This window comes from Lipotes vexillifer, unplaced genomic scaffold (assembly GCF_000442215.2).
Source record: "Lipotes vexillifer unplaced genomic scaffold, Lipotes_vexillifer_v1.1 scaffold149, whole genome shotgun sequence".
In the NCBI taxonomy this organism is placed as follows: Eukaryota; Metazoa; Chordata; class Mammalia; order Artiodactyla; family Lipotidae; genus Lipotes; species Lipotes vexillifer.
Window position 1 is genome coordinate 1,889,358 of NW_006779962.1, and position 16,470 is coordinate 1,905,827.

Below are 16,470 nucleotides of genomic sequence, written 5' to 3' on the forward strand. Positions count from 1 at the left end.
GCCTCTCACTGCTGTGGCCTCTCCCGCTGCGGAGCACAGGCTCCAGACGCGCAGGCTCAGCGGCCATGGCTCACGGGCCCAGCCTCTCCGCGGCACGTGGGATCCTCCCGGTCCGGTCCGGGGCACGAACGCGCGTCCCCTGCATCGGCAGGCGGACTCCCAACCACTGCGCCACCAGGCAAGCCCAGCACTTTTTAAACATAGTTTTTGTTTGTTTTTCGGCCGCAGGCTGCGCAGCATGTAAGATCTTAGTTCTCCCACCAGGGATCGGTCCTGCGCCCGCTGCAGTGGAAGCACGGAGTCTTAACCCCTGGACCACCAGGGAAGTCCCTAAATAATAGTTTGTTTGTTTGTTTGTTTTTATAATGGAATGAAAGTAAATGAGCAGCAGTATGTAATTCATTAGCATTTGGCAGGTCAATTCATGGAATGCCTGGCAGCTAAGAAAACTCCCAGGAGAGGAGCATTCTGTGACATGGGAAATATGCATGAAACGTTCTCACTGTGTGAAAAGAACAGACTACAAAATAGTATGTGCAGTGTGATTTTTCTCCACCCGCCCCGCGCCACCCCCCCAACCCCCCCACCGCCGGCCAGGAGAATAGATATCTGTATGTGAAGCCTGGAAGGAGATACACCTAAGTGTTAACAGTGGCTAGTTTGGGTTGATGGTGTTACCAGTGACTAGCATTATTATTTCAGCTCTTTAGTGTTTCCACAGAGTGTACAACAATCATATATGACTCTCACAATTGGACTTAAAGGGTTAATGAAAATAAACATTCTAAACCAGCTCCCCAGCTGATCCAAGAAGATGCCTGAGGGATTTCAGCCCTATGACGAGTTCACTTAGGAACAGAAACTTGAACTCGGGCCTCTTAATGCTCTGTTCAGGACTTGTTCTTAAGAAAAGTGGGTTTTTGTTTTGCCCTTGGTGGTTCCTTTTCTCTCACATCTGAGAAACTCCCTTTAGGAAATAATCCGAAATGTGGGAAGAGCTGTAGCACAGAGATGTTCTTACAGTGTTATTGGTATCGGTGCGAATGCTCAGCAGGTGAAGCGTTTGGTCGTGGGGCATGGCTCAGCGCGTGAGGCAGCTCACTCGGTGGAATGTTATATGGCCAGCGAGGAGGTGGGCCGACAGGAAAAATACGGTGGTGGTTATAACACGGGATGGAAAAAATCAGGACAGAAAATATGTTTGGTGTGACTATCATTATAAACGTGAGATTCAGAAGGGGATGTGATATTATGAGAGGAGTTGTTAAGTGAGGTGAGGTGGCTGTCAGGAACGTTTATTTTCTCTGACCTTTTATAGTAGTTCCAAAAAAATCTGGAAAAGTAAACATAGGTGAGCACCTTTCCACATTCTCTGCCTAGGGCTGGATTCTGGATGGCATCCCTGAAACTCGGGAGCAGGCTCTGATGATCCAGACCCTCGGGGTCTTCCCCAGACATGTCAGTGAGTAGCCCCACCCGTGCCTGGAGAGCCCTCCCCCCAGACCTGCAGCCCCCGCGAGTGAGCGCTCCACTCTGTGTCAGTGGCTCCCCGGTGCCCAGGCACCTTCCACGAAGGGGGTTTGATGGGCCTGTGACCCAGCAGGAAAAAGGAGGACAGCTCAGTCGAATTTTCCACGGAGCTAAATGCATTCGGGGCTTGTTCCTGAGAAACGTGAGGTTTTGCTCTGACCCTGGTGATTCCTTGTTTCAGGAATCTCACATCTGAGAAACTCTCTTTAGGAAATAATCCCCAAATGTGGCAAAAGCGTCCTGCACAAATATGTCACTGAAGCCTGTCCTCGGGCGAAGCGTTCAGGCGTGGGCTTCCTCTGTCCTGAGATTACGTGTGTGTGTTCTGACCTCTCTTCTAAGGCATTGCTGGGGATGGGAGATGGTGGTTGCTCTAATGTCTTTATACAGCAGCAGCTCGGCTGCCCACCACGCCTGGTTTTGCTTCTTTCCTTCTCTACCCAGTCGTGCTGAGCGCTCCAGACACGGTCCTGATTGAGAGAAATCTGGGGAAGAGAATCGACCCTCAGACAGGAGGTACGGCTGTCCCCACCTTCCCCCAACCACCCCGTGGGGTCTCACAGGGAATCCTAGTAACGGCCCTGCCCACCCCTCACTGAGCACTTACTCTCAGGCTTGGGCAGCAGACAGACCCGGGTTTGTGGCCCCTGCCCCTTTCTAGCTGTGTGACATGGGACAAGTCGCCCAGTGTCTCTGAGGCTCAGTTTTCCCACCTGGACCTGAGGATGAAAACGCTGAGCCCTGCCTGGTGATCTGCTCACTGTGAGGATGAAGTGAGAGCCTGGGGACGGGAGCCTAGCACAGAGGAAGCGCGCCGAAAGTCACGGCCACCCTTCCCCTCGCGCTGAACATCATCGCCACTTTGTTGTCGTTAATAGCGACGGGGGAGCGGGCCCGGAGCCAAAGCCGAGCGCGGTGCTGCCGGGGTGGGCAGACGAGCACCCCTGGGACCCGCAAGCTCTGCCCCCAGGTTGGGCGGGCAACTCTAAACGTGTCCCTCTCTCTCTGGCAGAGATTTATCACACCACCTTCGACTGGCCCCCCGAGTCCGAAATCCAGAACCGACTGATAGTGCCAGCAGGCATCTCGGAAGGGGAGACGGCGCGGAGGCTGCTGGAGTATCACAGGAACATCGTCAGGATCCTCCCCTCGTACCCCAAAATCGTGAAAGTCATCACTGCCGACCAGCCGTGCGTGGACGTCTTCTGCCAGGGTAAATCCAGGTGGACCCTCGGCCCCTCTCATCCTGGTGTCACTTCTTCCGGCAGTGATGCCGGTGTCCAGTGTCCAGGGTGTGCCCGGGAGCCCGGGAGTCAAGTCACGGAAGGCCCAAGGTCCCTGCCCAGAAACGAGTCTGGGGTCCCTGGGAGTCCCTGTCTCATCCTCTGAGACCCTGGGCTAATATTCTACAGCCCGCATGGTCAGCGGACTTGACAGTGATGGGGGGCGGTGGGGGGGGGGTGAGGACGGAAGGGGAGACGGCGCGGAGGCTGCTGGAGTATCACAGGAACATCGTCAGGATCCTCCCCTCGTACCCCAAAATCGTGAAAGTCATCACTGCCGACCAGCCGTGCGTGGACGTCTTCTGCCAGGGTAAATCCAGGTGGACCCTCGGCCCCTCTCATCCTGGTGTCACTTCTTCCGGCAGTGATGCCGGTGTCCAGTGTCCAGGGTGTGCCCGGGAGCCCGGGAGTCAAGTCACGGAAGGCCCAAGGTCCCTGCCCAGAAACGAGTCTGGGGTCCCTGGGAGTCCCTGTCTCATCCTCTGAGACCCTGGGCTAATATTCTACAGCCCGCATGGTCAGCGGACTTGACAGTGATGGGGGGCGGTGGGGGGGGGGGGAGGAGAGGGGAGGGCCGGGGTGAGAGGGACATGCAGCAAGAAGTCTGGCCCTGAGAATGAAGGAGGAGGAAGAGAAAATTTATAAATATTCAAACAAACAAACGTACAAACCAAACCCACCAGCGCCACAAAACCGAAAAAACCACAACACAACTCAGGTGTCCTGAGCCCATTGAGGGCAGGGATAGGCAGTTGCATGCCGGGCACGGCCCTGCCGTTGGGAGCAGTAACAAATGTTCACAGCAGCTTCCCAGAAATGGGCCGAAAGAGGCCCGTTTGGGGGTCAGGGGTGTGACCATTGAGTCCCGAGACTTTGGAGCCAGGTGACCTCAGCCCCACCACACGTCAGCTGTGCAGTCTGCGGCAACTCTCTTAACCCCTCTGAGCCTCAGTTTTGTCATCCCCAAAATGGGAACAAAAATCCTTCCTTCCTCACGGACTTAGGTGAGGGCTCCATGAGATCCTGCAACGCAGGTATCTGCAGCCCTGAGCCCAGTAGCTGGTGCAGAGAACGGCTCAGTAAACATCGGACGTTGCTATCATCAGGATTCAACATCCGGTCCCGAAAGACAAGGAAAGTTAGAAGAGTTCTCCCCCAAAGCAGCTGCATTTATCATTTTTAATTTTTTTAAATTTATTATTTTCTTTTATTTGTTTCATTTCATTTTTATTTTTGGCCACGCTGTGTGGCTTCTGGGGGTCTTAGTTCCCCGACCAGGGATCGAACCTGGGCCTTTGACAGTGAAAGCGTGGAGTCCTAACCACTGGACCGCCAGGGAATTCCCTCATTTTTTAAAAGTCTTGCCGAGCTTCAGTTGTCTCCACACGCAGTTATCCCCTTCTGTGTGATGCCGGTGCCTGACACAATGAAAATACCTCCGCAGGGACTTTAAGACACTTGACGGTTTATGATGCCCTTTTTTGGTATATTCTCTCAAATCTCTTCAAGAGAAGTTTACTTTTGGTGGGAGGTTGTTCTGAGCTCACCGGAGCGGCCCTCGCACCGGCCCCCGCCTGATGGTGGCCTTGTTGTCTGAGCGGCTTTGCTTTACCGAGAGCGAGAGCCGGAGCCAGCACAGCCTCGCTCCCCGAAGGGGGTCGGTATACGAGGGGGCATGTCTGGAGAGTGATGCTACTTTGAAAAATGCCAGGCTTATGGATGCCTTATAAATTTCCAGTGATTTCGCATCTCGGAAGAGTCTTTAGTAGCAAACACTGCGCTCCGAAGATGAACAACCACAACATTTATCTTATGCCATGATTCTGAATTTACACATTAATTACTTCCAAACTACTTAATTAAATTTAAAAGTTCATACGATCGTTCATAAAGAATTCATGCCTGAAATTGTAAATAAAAATGTGAGTGTCTGAATATTATTATTAATTAATAATGCAGAGAGTGAAATTGAAAATTGGGATGCAAAATTCTCTCTGTGTTGTTTTTTTTAATATCTCTGCTGTGCATCCAGCAACCACATATTTTTAAAAAGAATAATTAGCTGTTGAGACCGTCTGGGGGATCATTACTTGTAATTAACTTGGTTATTTACTGGAAATTAAGCATCACTTGTAAGCAGGCTGCTTTGCCTGTAGTATTTGTGCTCTTCAGACGGGCTGGATCCTGGAAGGTCTGAGGATAAAGACAGCCTTGCTGTCTTTATCTTTATCTCTTCCTCCGGGTTCGTCTAGCTGATGGAAAGTGTTACCCATGGCAGTGGGCTTGGGAGAGTTGCCCCAGCCCTGCCAACTGTCTGTAAAATCGGGACAAGGAAAGCACATCCCTCGTGGGACCGTGCACGGATCAGATAAGGTAAGGCTGGTAGAGTTTAGCTTAGCAGCAAATGCATCCCTGCCGTGAAGATGCTGGTTATCATCTTGACCTTGAAGACAGGTAACTTACCTGCGCCTTTAGTTCTAAAACAGAGGGGAATCGTAGCATCTCTAATGACCCTTCCAATCAAAAAATCCTACAAAGATTTGAGAGTTCAAAATTTGCCCAGTGAATATATGTCAGTGGCTCTCAATTTTGCCCTCTCGCCACACCGGGACACGTGGCAATGTCTGGAGACATTTGTGGCTGTCACAGCTAGGGAGCGTGACAGCACCTGGTGGGCAGAGGCCGGGGAGGTGCCCCGACGTCAAGCACAAGGTTGGAAGACCCTGCACACCTGTCGCGGATTTCAGGGTGGTGCCTGGGGACACCTTCCTGTCTTCGGATGGATTCCATCCTGGGCGAGGGGCCAACATGCTGACTTCAGGCAGCCCGGCACCTGCGTAGGATGGTCTGGGGACCCGGGCAGGAGGCGGCGCCGGGGAGGGAGACCCCCTTTGGATGCAAGGGGGACTGAGGAGGAGGTACCCCCGCCCTCTGCCTCAGCGGGCGCGCCGCTCCCCTCACCCAGGTGCCGAGTGGCTGCCCTTCAACAGCCTCCTCAGCCCACTCGTGCCCCCTCCTCTGCCCTCCACTCTCGAGGGAGGTGACCTGGTTTGATGTTCAGTAGCTTTGGGCGTCCAGTGCCCCCCACGGTGCATGCACCTCAGCCCTGTCTCCCTACTTGTTTGTTCCTCAGATGCCAGGGGCACCCCGGGCCAGGGCTACATCTGCCCACTCCCGGGACCCATTTGATCACTGCCTCTTTGGAGACTTGCAATAAAGTTGGTGTCACTGGAGCGCGGCTGCAAATTTCTCTCCACCAATTCCGAAGGCCTTTAGAAGTCCCCGAGTGCGAGGCCCCCGCGTGGCCTGTCGTGTTTATCAAAGCCCGTGTCTGACTCTAGGAGGTCGGCCTGGTCCCGGGGCTTCAGGGCGAGGCTCAGCCCGGATTCAATTTGGAAACAGCCTAACCCAGTATTCAGTGTGTGTTCAGTGTCCCGGGACCAGCCCCCAACCACACGGCCAGCCGTCCTTTGACCAGGAGAGCAGCGCGGCCCCTGTGCTGTGTCAGAGGGATCCAGGGCAGTGCTGTGCTCGGAGGGTGGCTTCTGTGCCTCTCCTTGTCCCCTCCCGCCTTGGTGCCCAGGCCTGAAGGGTAATTCCTTCCCCACAGCTTCACCCTGTGGTTACCCGGCAGATTCACAGAGGGTTTCCACAGAGCTGTGAAAGAGAGAAATAATTACTGCCGTTAAAAGAGCCCAGGCAGAGGTGTCGTAAGCTGGTTCCCTTTCTTTAGGACCCTGGTTTATTATCCTCACATCCTCTCGTTCCAGCTCTGACCTATGTCCAAACCATCCATCGATCTAACGCCCCGTTCACCCCGAGGGTGCTGCTTTGCGGGCCCGTGGGCAGCGGGAAAAGTCTGCAGGCCGCCCTCCTGGCCCAGAAATATGGCCTCGTCAATGGTGAGTGCCCCGGCGGCCGCCTGGTCTAGAGCCTCCCCTGCTTCCTGCCCTCCCAGACCTCCCCGTGTTACGGGAGCGGCGAGGAGACCGGCATCACTTCTCTCTCTTGCTCTCCGCTGCGAACAATTTTCATTTAATCCATCTTTGCAGGGATAAGGTTTTTGCCTGCCAAAGAATATGGCCATGAAAACATTAACCAATAAAAACACGCCCGCAGCCCAAAGAGCTGGAACGTTTTCTGGTCATCATTTTTTACGTCCTTTGGCGCAGTGGTTTTTCTGTGCTCTGCCCCTGCAGTCTCCCCAGAAGCCGGAGTTCTTGCATAATGTGGACCTGCTGTTTGTTTATTTTCTCCGGTCTTGTTTGCTTCCCCCAACCCAGGTCAGTGTGTTTACAGGCAAACAGTTTCTGAACCGGAGGAAGACTTCTAGCTCAGCACAGTTTCAATAAATATTTTACCAGGAAGAGAGAAAGTATTGAAATTAGTCCTCCAGTTCTTTCCTGGGGTGGGTCCCGGATGGTCTTGGATGCCAGCCTGGTTTCAGGAGGATAAAGGGCTGGAAGGAAGGCTGTAGCAGGCACACAGCACTGGAGGGAGTTAAAGGCACTGACCCCCTCCCACTTCGGTGCTCCAGAAGCCTCAACAACCTCTATTTAAGCAGGAGACATGAGACCTGCACCCCCAAATATAGAAATATGCATGTATATGCCCGCAAATGATACATATACACCATACAGATATACCTGTATACTGACATGCACAAATAGATACATGCCACCCCAGAAAGGTCAAGTTTTGAATAAAAATGCTTTTCAATTAGGTCTCCTCCAGCTTAAAATTCCAAAGCCACTGAGATTCCCAGCCAGGAATCAATGACAAATATCATACCCATAGATTGAAGGTGGGGAACTGAGCAATTATTCTGACTAGTATGGAAAAAACCCCACTAATAGTTGTATTAGTATTTTAGTAAAAATGCTAAATAGTAGTTTTCTGATTTAATTAGTGTGGAAAAATCACCTGGATACTTCATGATAAAAACTGCTTTGCTTGTATCAACAGTTTTTTATTTTTTAATGGAATTATTCAAATAATTCCTTCTCCTTCCGAGTTTACCTCTTAAGAGTATTATAAGAATAAAATTCCAGCTGTGGTTAGGGATGGCTTTGTAAAGAATGAGCCACAGTCTACTTGTGGCCACACCCACATTTATTTAAGTGCCTGCACTTATTGTTATGTGAAGACGTATGAGGAGTTACAGTGAGAAGAGCCTTAATGGCAGAGGGAGGGTCTGAAAAACACAACAGTGACACCTTAATATAGTGCACAGCTTAATTTAAATAACTGTCACTGTGCCGAAGTTTGTTTATGCAGACACTCCCATTCAAGAAAAGTATTTTTAAATTTAAATTGTTTTCAGCACACCAATCATAAAGAAATGAAATTACCTGCCTAGATTTTCCCAAAAATGAAAATAGAAAAGCTCACCATCGTTTTCGCTTTCGTAGCAGAAGAGCCATTTGGGGCCTCTTTTCAATAACTGAGCATTTGGAGACTGGCTCAGAAAGTTGACATTTCTCAAAGGTGTTCTTGAGAAATACAAGACATCATGAGATTTCCGTAAACCTGTTTAGGGGACCTGTGGTCTGCAGAGGCAAGCACTGAGCTGTCCTTTGGGGTCTCTCTGCAGAGGCCTGTCTGCACCCAAAGCTCCAGGAGCTGCCCGCCCAGCCCCCCTACAGCCCGCCCCCCATGGCCATCCCCTGCTTTGGGTCTTATCTCCACATTTATGAACCTCTCGGCCGTGGGAATACATCTCCAAACAAATAACCAGCATTCACTCCAACAAGGTTTATTGAAAGGCTTCTGTCTATAATTGGCGAATATAGAAACAGGCACAACCTTTTGAAAGATAAAGGCCACTACTGATTACCAGGCTAACTGTGCAAATCCTTTGGTCCAGTGATTTCACGCCCAGGACTTTATTCTGCTGAAACACTCCCCGCAGTATTCAACAAGAGATGTGAAGGATGCATAATGAAAAATAAAGGCAACCCCAAACTCTGTTCGCGAGGGGATTAGTTAATGTAAGCTCTGGGCGGCTATTAAAAAGAAACCTGTAAAGTGACTCGATGTCCGTGAGGTATTGTTATATCGGGGAGGGGTGGAAAGCAAGTCACTCAACAGTGTTCAGGGAATGGTCTCTTTTTTTTTTTTTAATTTATTTTTGGTTGTGTTGGGTCTTCGTTGCTGCACACGGGCTTTCTCTAGTTGCGGCGAGCGGGGGCTACTCTTCGTTGCAGTGAGCGGGCTCCTCATTGCGGTGGCTTCTCTTGCTGCGGAGCACGGGCTCTAGGCGCGCGGGCTTCAGTAGTTGTGGCTCGCGGGCTCAGAAGCTGTGGCTCGCGGGCTCTAGAGCGCAGGCTCAGTGGTTGTGGCGCACGGGCTTTGTTGCTGCGTGGCCCATGGGATCTTCCCGGACCAGGGATCGAACCCGTGTCCCCTGCATTGGCAGGCAGATTCTAACCCACTGCGCCACGAGGGAAGCCTGAATGGTCTCATTTTTGTTCAAAAAAGTGTGTTAGTCTGTGTTCAAGAAAACAGCTGAAGGAACGTCTATATACCAAACTGGTTATCTCTGTAGAATCACGTATCACACAATTCTGACTTTTTTTTTTTCCCTGCACCTAGCATGAATTTTCTAACGAGGAACAACCATGGAGCATTTTATTAAAATACTAATTTTACTCACTGAGTGCTTGCTATATGCAGTGCATGTTATTTGGTACACAGATAGGGGATATGTAGAAAGAATAAGAGACGCCCTTCAGGATGGAGGTGGGCCCTGCTGGGGGGAAGGAATGAGGTGGGGCGGGGCTCCTCCCAGCACTGTCCCAGGTCACGTGTCTCTAAAGCCTTAGTACTTGGAACCTCTAGGAAGAGCAGCCTGTTAACAGTACTGTCTTCATAGGATCTTGCAGAACGAGGTGGCTATAGACAGGAGTTTTAAACCATTCTTTCCTAATATAAACATTAATGTTACACACTTTTCTCCAAACACTTCTTTAGCTGCGTCTCCCAAAATTTTAATGTGTTGTGTTTTATCATTCGGTTCAAAATATTTTCTAATCTCCTTTGTGGTTTCCTTTTTGACCCATGTATTATTTAGAAGTGTATTGCTTACTTCCCAGATATCTGGGAATTTTCCAGATTTTTTTTTCTTTGTTTCTTTAATTCTGTTTTGGTCAAAGAACATACCCTGTATGATTTCAATCCTTTGAAATGTATTGATACTTTTTATGGACCAGCATATGCTCTCAATTGGTGAATTCCATGTGCACTTGAAAAGAATATGTATTCTGGTTTCGTTGAATAGTGTGCTCTAAGAATGTCAATGAGGATAAGATGTTTGATAGTGTTGTTCATTTCTTCTGCGTCCTTAATGATTTCTCTCTACTTGTTATTTCAGTAACTGAGAGATGAGGTGCCTTAAAATCTCCAACTCTTTAACTGTGGATTTCTCTATTTCTCTGCCAGTCTTTGCTTCGTGTAATTTGAAGCTATGTTAAGTGGGCATACACTACGGATCATTATCTCTTCTTGATGAAATCATCCTTTTATCATTAGGAAATTCTCCTCTACCTGTCCAGTAAATTCTCAAAGTCTACTTTGTCTGATAAGTATATACTCTATTCTTTTTTTTTTTTTTAACTAGTGTGTCTTGTAGTCTAAATATGTGTCTTGAATACAACATATAATTGCTTTAAAAAAAAATTCAGCCTGACGTTTTCTGCCTTTTAACTGTTTAGTCCATTTCCACTTAAAGTAATTTTTTGTATGGTTGGTTTCAAGTCTACCATTCTGGAGTTTTCTTTCTTCTACTTGTGTCGTCTGTTCTCTGTTCCTCCTTTCCTGCCAACTTTTGGATTGATCAAGTATTTTTTCAGTAATCCATTTTATTTCCTCTGTTGCCTTTTTGGGCTATATCTCTTTGCTTTATTTTCTTTGTGGTTGCTCTAGGGGTTAACTATTATCCATTACTTATCACAGTCTGTCTTGAATTAATATTATACCTCTTCATGTATAACACAAGAACCTGACAGCAGTGTATTTCCCTTCACCTTGCTCTAGTTCTTTGTGTAATTGTCGTCATACATTTCATTTCTGCATATGTTATAAACCCTACAGTACATTGTAATTATTTCTGCTTCAAACAGTCATTTCTTTAAGTCAAGATATGTGGGGAAAGATATATATATACTCAATATATACTCAGTATCAACTCATATATATATATATATATATATATATATATATATATACTCATATTGATATATACTCAATATCAACACTTTTCACTCCTTTGTTTAGAGCCAAGTTCCATCTGATATCATTTTCTTTCAACCTGCAGACCTTCCTTTAACATTTCTTGTAGTGCAAGAGTCTGCTGGTGAGATTCAGCTTTCATCGGTCTGAAAATGTCTTTATTTCACCTTCATTATTGAAGGATGTTTTTGCTGCTTATAGAAATCTATGTTGACAGGGTCCCCCCCGCCACCTTAACACTTTCGAGATGTCATTTCGTTGTTGCATTGATGCATTCCGTTGCATTGCTTCTGATGAGAACTCAGAGATCATTTTTATCTTTGTTCTCTATGTATAAAGCATCTTACTGCCACCCATAGCTGCTTCTAATATTTTCTGTTTAGTTTTCAGAAATTTAACGATGATGTACCAAAGTGTGGTTTACTTTGTGTTTATTTTGCTTGGGCATCAGAATCTTGGATCTGTGGGTTGATATTTTTATCAAATTTTGAAAATCTCCTCCCATTATTTTCTCAGATATTCTCTCTCTCTCTCTCTCTCTCTCTCTCTCTCTCTCTCTCTCTCCCTCTCTCTCTCCCTCTCTCTCCCTCTCTCCCCCTCCCTCCCCCCCACCCCCTTTCTGGAACTCCAGGTACATGTATGTTAAACTGTTTGCTATTATCCTCCAACTCCCTGAGGTTTTATTCCTTTTCTTTTTTTCCGGTCCCCTCCCCACCTTCTCTTTGCTTCAGCTTGAATGCTTTCTAGTGCCTGTTTTCATGTCTTCAGATTCACTGATGGCAGCCCATCCAGTGATGTTTTCCATCTAAGAGATTGTATTTTCCAGTTCTGGAAATTCCATCTGGTTCTTTTTAATACTTTCCATTTCTCTGCTGAGATTCCCCATCTTTTCATTCATTTTAATCATCTTTTAAAGCTTAAACATTTTCATAATAGACATTTTATAGTTCTTATGTGCAAAGTCTGATATCTGTGTGATCTCTTGATCTGATTCTATGGCCTGTTTTCTCTCCTTGTAGGGGGGGTCACACTTTCCTGGTGGTATTTTTGTTTGTTTGTTTGTTTGCCTCTCAAGTAGTTTTTTTATTATATGCTGGACATTACGGTTCTCACATTCTTGAGAGTCTGGATTGTGTGATCCTGCTTTGAGAATATCGCATGAAAAAGAATTGAGTTCTAACAGGCAGTTAAATAACTCGAGGACCAACCTGACCCCACTGAGGCTTATTTTTAGTCTTTGTTACTATGGGATTAGGGTGGGATTCCCCTAGGGCTTGTGTATCCCTACACCTGAAGTGTGGCCTTCCTGGATTCTCAGCTGCGTGTCTGGGGCGTTGAGCGAGATCTCTCACTCTGGCTGTCAGATTCCACTCAGTTCCCAGCTTCCCCATAGCTTTTGTCTCCCAGGCCCTGTGGAGTCTCCCCTGCACACGTGCAGTTTTGCATTGACTAGTGACTCAAGTAAACCCTCATGCAGATCCCGGAACCCCTCCTGCCCCACTCCCCTCTCCATTATTCTGTCCCACATGGTCCAGCTGCCTCAGGGCCCCAAACTCCAATCCTTGTTTCCTGCTGCTGTGTTTGGGTTCCACTTCTCCCGAGCCATGGTTTGGAAAGTGCCCATAGGTCGAAATCCAGGGCGAGTGAGGGTCTCACTTTGTGTGTATCCCTTCTCTCGAGGGTCACAGCCCGTGCCTGTCTTGTCCAGTGCCTGAAAAGAGTTGCCTCTTATATTTTGCTAAGTTTTATGGCTTTTTATGACAGAAGGTGAATATGATACCTGCACCTCCCTCCTGTCCTGAACTGGAAGCTAAGCCTAGGTTTGATGTCACACGCCCCCGGGTGTGAATCCCAGCTCCGCCACTTACTGGTTCCGTGACCCAGAACAGTGTATACAGCCTCTTCAGTTCCCCGTTTCCTTATCTAAAAAGCAACAGTTTGTTGTGAGGACTGGATAATACACAGCATGCCTAGCATAGTGCTTGGCATAGCTAAAGGTCCCAGTAGCTGACAGCCTTTTATTAGTCCTTACATTTCCCTTAGTGAGCGAAGCTGCCAGCCCCTCTGGATACACAGTGAATTAACATGTCATTACGGAAGAATACGTCTTTGGTGGTGGTCATTGTCTTAAACATTCACTTTATGCAGTTAATTTTAGGATTGGTTTTGGTCTCTTTAAGGCAGGAAGCAAAGTCCTTAGCTTTAAAGTTAAGAAAAGGAAGACTGTGCCGTTACCAACTCATGAAAACATGGCTGGACCCTTCTGGCTTTGGCTGTTACGGTTTTCATAGCCAAGGAGAGGGCAGCTGTGTTAATTCCTTCCTCACTAGTTAACTGACACGCCCTGTGTGTTGGCCCCGGCTGGGGTCTAGAGACACAGTGGTGCTTGTGACAGGAAGGCACCTATGTGTCCCTTTGTGGTAGAAACTGATGATGTCTGTGGAGCCGTCATCCCAGGGGGGCTGTGGAAACAAGAAGCGTCCCCACCCTCCCCTGCGTGATAACAGCGTGAACATGGACGTCACGCAGGTCCACGCAGTTCTCCGCCAGAACGTTCACTCTCAACACCCTCCGGGGCTGGGGCCAGCAATCCTGGGTGTCGCCGAGGCCCTGCGGGGCCTTCTCTGGTGGTGACGTTCCTTGTTATGTCTTCTCCACACCGTCCATTTTTAATATGTTCTTTGCCAAATGCATTCTTTTTCATTCCGCATCTTCCTCCTTGGCTTCTTTTTTATTCCTTTTTGCTACTTACTTTCACTTGGACACTCACCCACACTCAGAAAAACCCTTTTATATCTCTTTTCAGTGACCTTCTTTTTTCCCCCGCAGCAGACAGCGCTGGGGCGGGGGAGGGGGGTTCTTTTTTTTCCTCATTCTTCCTTCTATTTAAAATTTAACGGGCGTCTTTCTGTTCCTCTCTCCTCTAGTCTGCTGTGGGCAACTGCTCAAAGAGGCCATGGCAGACAAGTCCAAGTACGGCGAGATGATCCGGCCCTTTTTCGAAAAGGAGACCGCAGGTAGGCCACACTTGCCGTGACTGCCACGACCTTCTAGGCTCTGAAGAGAGATTCCTCTGTGTGAGGCTTGCTGGGCACGCGGGGGCCCAAACTGGGGGAAAGAACCAGGGAATGGAAATTGGGCTTTCCGGCAGGCAAAGGCTCTGGTTTTGTTCCCTGGTTGGTCCCCTTGGCTTCCAAGTGAGGGGGAGGGGTCTGTGGACATGATGCGTTTCACTGGTGGTGTGGAATGTTCCTGCTTCTCAAGAATGCTTGCTTTCCATAACTGGTAACGCTTAAAACTGGGAGCAGCGGGGACTTCCCTGGTGGCACAGTGGTTAGGAATCCACCTGCCAACTAAGGGGACACGGGTTCGAGCCCTGGTCCGGGAAGATCCCGCCCGCATACCGCGGAGCAACTAAGCCTGTGCACCACAACTACTGAGCCTGCACCCTAGAGCCCGCGAGCCACAACTACTGAGCCCGCGTGCCTAGAGCCCGTGCTCCACAACGAAGAGCAGCCCCCAGCTGCCGCCACTAGAGAAAGCTCGCGTGCAGCAACGAAGACCCAACGCAGCCAAAAATAAATAAATAAAATAAATTTATAAAACAAAACAAAACAAAAAAACCTGGGAGCCAGGAGACGCCGTAGTGCCGCCCACCTCCTTCATTAATTGGTGCACAGAAAAATACCATCAGGCAAGAGTCAGAAGCTGGAAGGTTCAGACAGCTTTGCAGAGAGGGAGGACTGACCAGCCACTGGTCCTCAGGGGAGGCTGGGCCAGATCATCTTTCCAGACCCCTCTGTGACCTATGCTCTGAAAGCAACCCCCAGATCTGACCCCCAGGAAGGGCACCACTAAGACCACTCTCTCCAGTCTCCTGAGTCCACAAATGAGCCACAGAGAAGGGACCGAGGTACTGAGGACCTCAGAGCCGGTTCACATCTGGGCTCATCCCTGGACAGTGCGTTTCCCACACCCACCTCTTCCACTCTTACGTAAAGGGCTGTAGCTCCTCTGTGCAATCAGTACAGGCTCGTTATCAAGTCTGATATGGACAGGTACTTGCTGTGAAGAACACCGACCCAGAGAGGAGGGGCCGTTGTGATGGGCAGTGCGTGTGTTGTGAGGATGCCCTCCCCTTCTCCTACCGTTTTCTGGATGGAGTAAGCTGTGACTAGGAGGCGTGGGACAGGCCCGCTTGCTCCTGACCTCAGCCCAAAGAGCCCCCCAGGAAGGATGTCCCGCCCTGGCCCTCCCAAGGCTCTCCTTGAGGTGTTCTAGTCTCCAGGGTGAAGTTCAGGTGAGGCAGCATGGGATCCCTCAGGCACAGTGATCTGCGTGGTGAGACACGATGATCTCGGCGGGCGAGTCTGTTCATTCCTGAGTCACCAGGGTGGTGAATAGGATGATGTGTGAACGGGAGCCCTGGGCGCCAGTGAAAACCAGTGCCAGCTTTTGTGCTTCCCTGTCTGCTTCAGATCCCGCTGCCCTCCACCCCGGCCACGTAGCCCAGGCCTCCCAGTGGTGAGATGGAGACAGAAACCCCGGGTTGCAGGGTTGCCGTGAGGACAGGCTGGGGTGTGTGCGCCCAGGGGTGGGAGCAGCAAGCAGGGACGGGGGCCTGGCGCCCCCTCAAGCACACTTGCCCTCCAGCGAGGCCAGCTTCCCCTTTATTGGGGCAGGGGGGTGGGGAGGTGATGAGCACCCCGAAGAACATTTGTTGCATAAATGAGTGAAGAGGATAACAAGTTAATAGATTTATGTCATTGTAAACGTTGCTGCGTAGTATTCCATTGCACGGACTGGAGGGTAATCTGTTTAATTCTCCACGAGAAAGCATTTTGTGGTTCAGAAAGAGAGACGATGACCAAGCAGATGAGGCACTGTTGACAGTGGGTAAATCTCTGACAAGGAGATGCAGAAATTCCTTGACTCTTCTTGCAACTTTCCCGTACTTGTGAATTTTTTTTTCAACATAAAAAGTTACGGAAAGTAAACATTCAGGTGGTTTCCAAATTTGCACTCCAACAATACTATGATGCATCCCCTTGTACCGGCACAGGTTTGCAGACACCCCTAATTATCTTAGGATAAACTGATGCCTGGGACCCATGAGCGGGTATGACTCGTGACACTGAAGTAAGGTATCCCCCTCCCAGCCGTGTACGAAATGCTCGAGTCCTCCACGGCTTTGCCATCTCTGGGTATTGCCAAGTTATTGGTTTTCTGTCGTGGCTGAAACAAACTTAGTGGTTTAAAACAATACAGATTTATTATCTTACCGTCCTGGAGGTCAGGAGTCCTAGAATCACGTGTTGGCAGGACTGCATTCCTTCCTGAGGAATCCCTGGGGGAGAATCTCTTTCCTTTGCCTTTTCCAGCTTGTAGAGGCCCCTTTCTCCATCTTCAAAGTCAGTAGTACAGCATC

At 49.1% G+C, this 16,470-nt stretch overlaps 1 protein-coding gene across 1 annotated transcript in view; it reads left to right on the forward strand.

Annotated features, from left to right (window-relative positions):
* Positions 1-16,470, forward strand: part of AK8 (adenylate kinase 8) — a 139,215-nt gene that overhangs the window by 47,967 nt on the left and 74,778 nt on the right. The window contains exons 6-10 of the mRNA XM_007453104.1: positions 1,381-1,462; positions 1,975-2,046; positions 2,543-2,743; positions 6,584-6,715; positions 13,970-14,059. Coding sequence (XP_007453166.1) covers positions 1,381-1,462; positions 1,975-2,046; positions 2,543-2,743; positions 6,584-6,715; positions 13,970-14,059 — 577 coding nt within the window. The remainder of the gene's footprint in view (positions 1-1,380; positions 1,463-1,974; positions 2,047-2,542; positions 2,744-6,583; positions 6,716-13,969; positions 14,060-16,470) is intronic.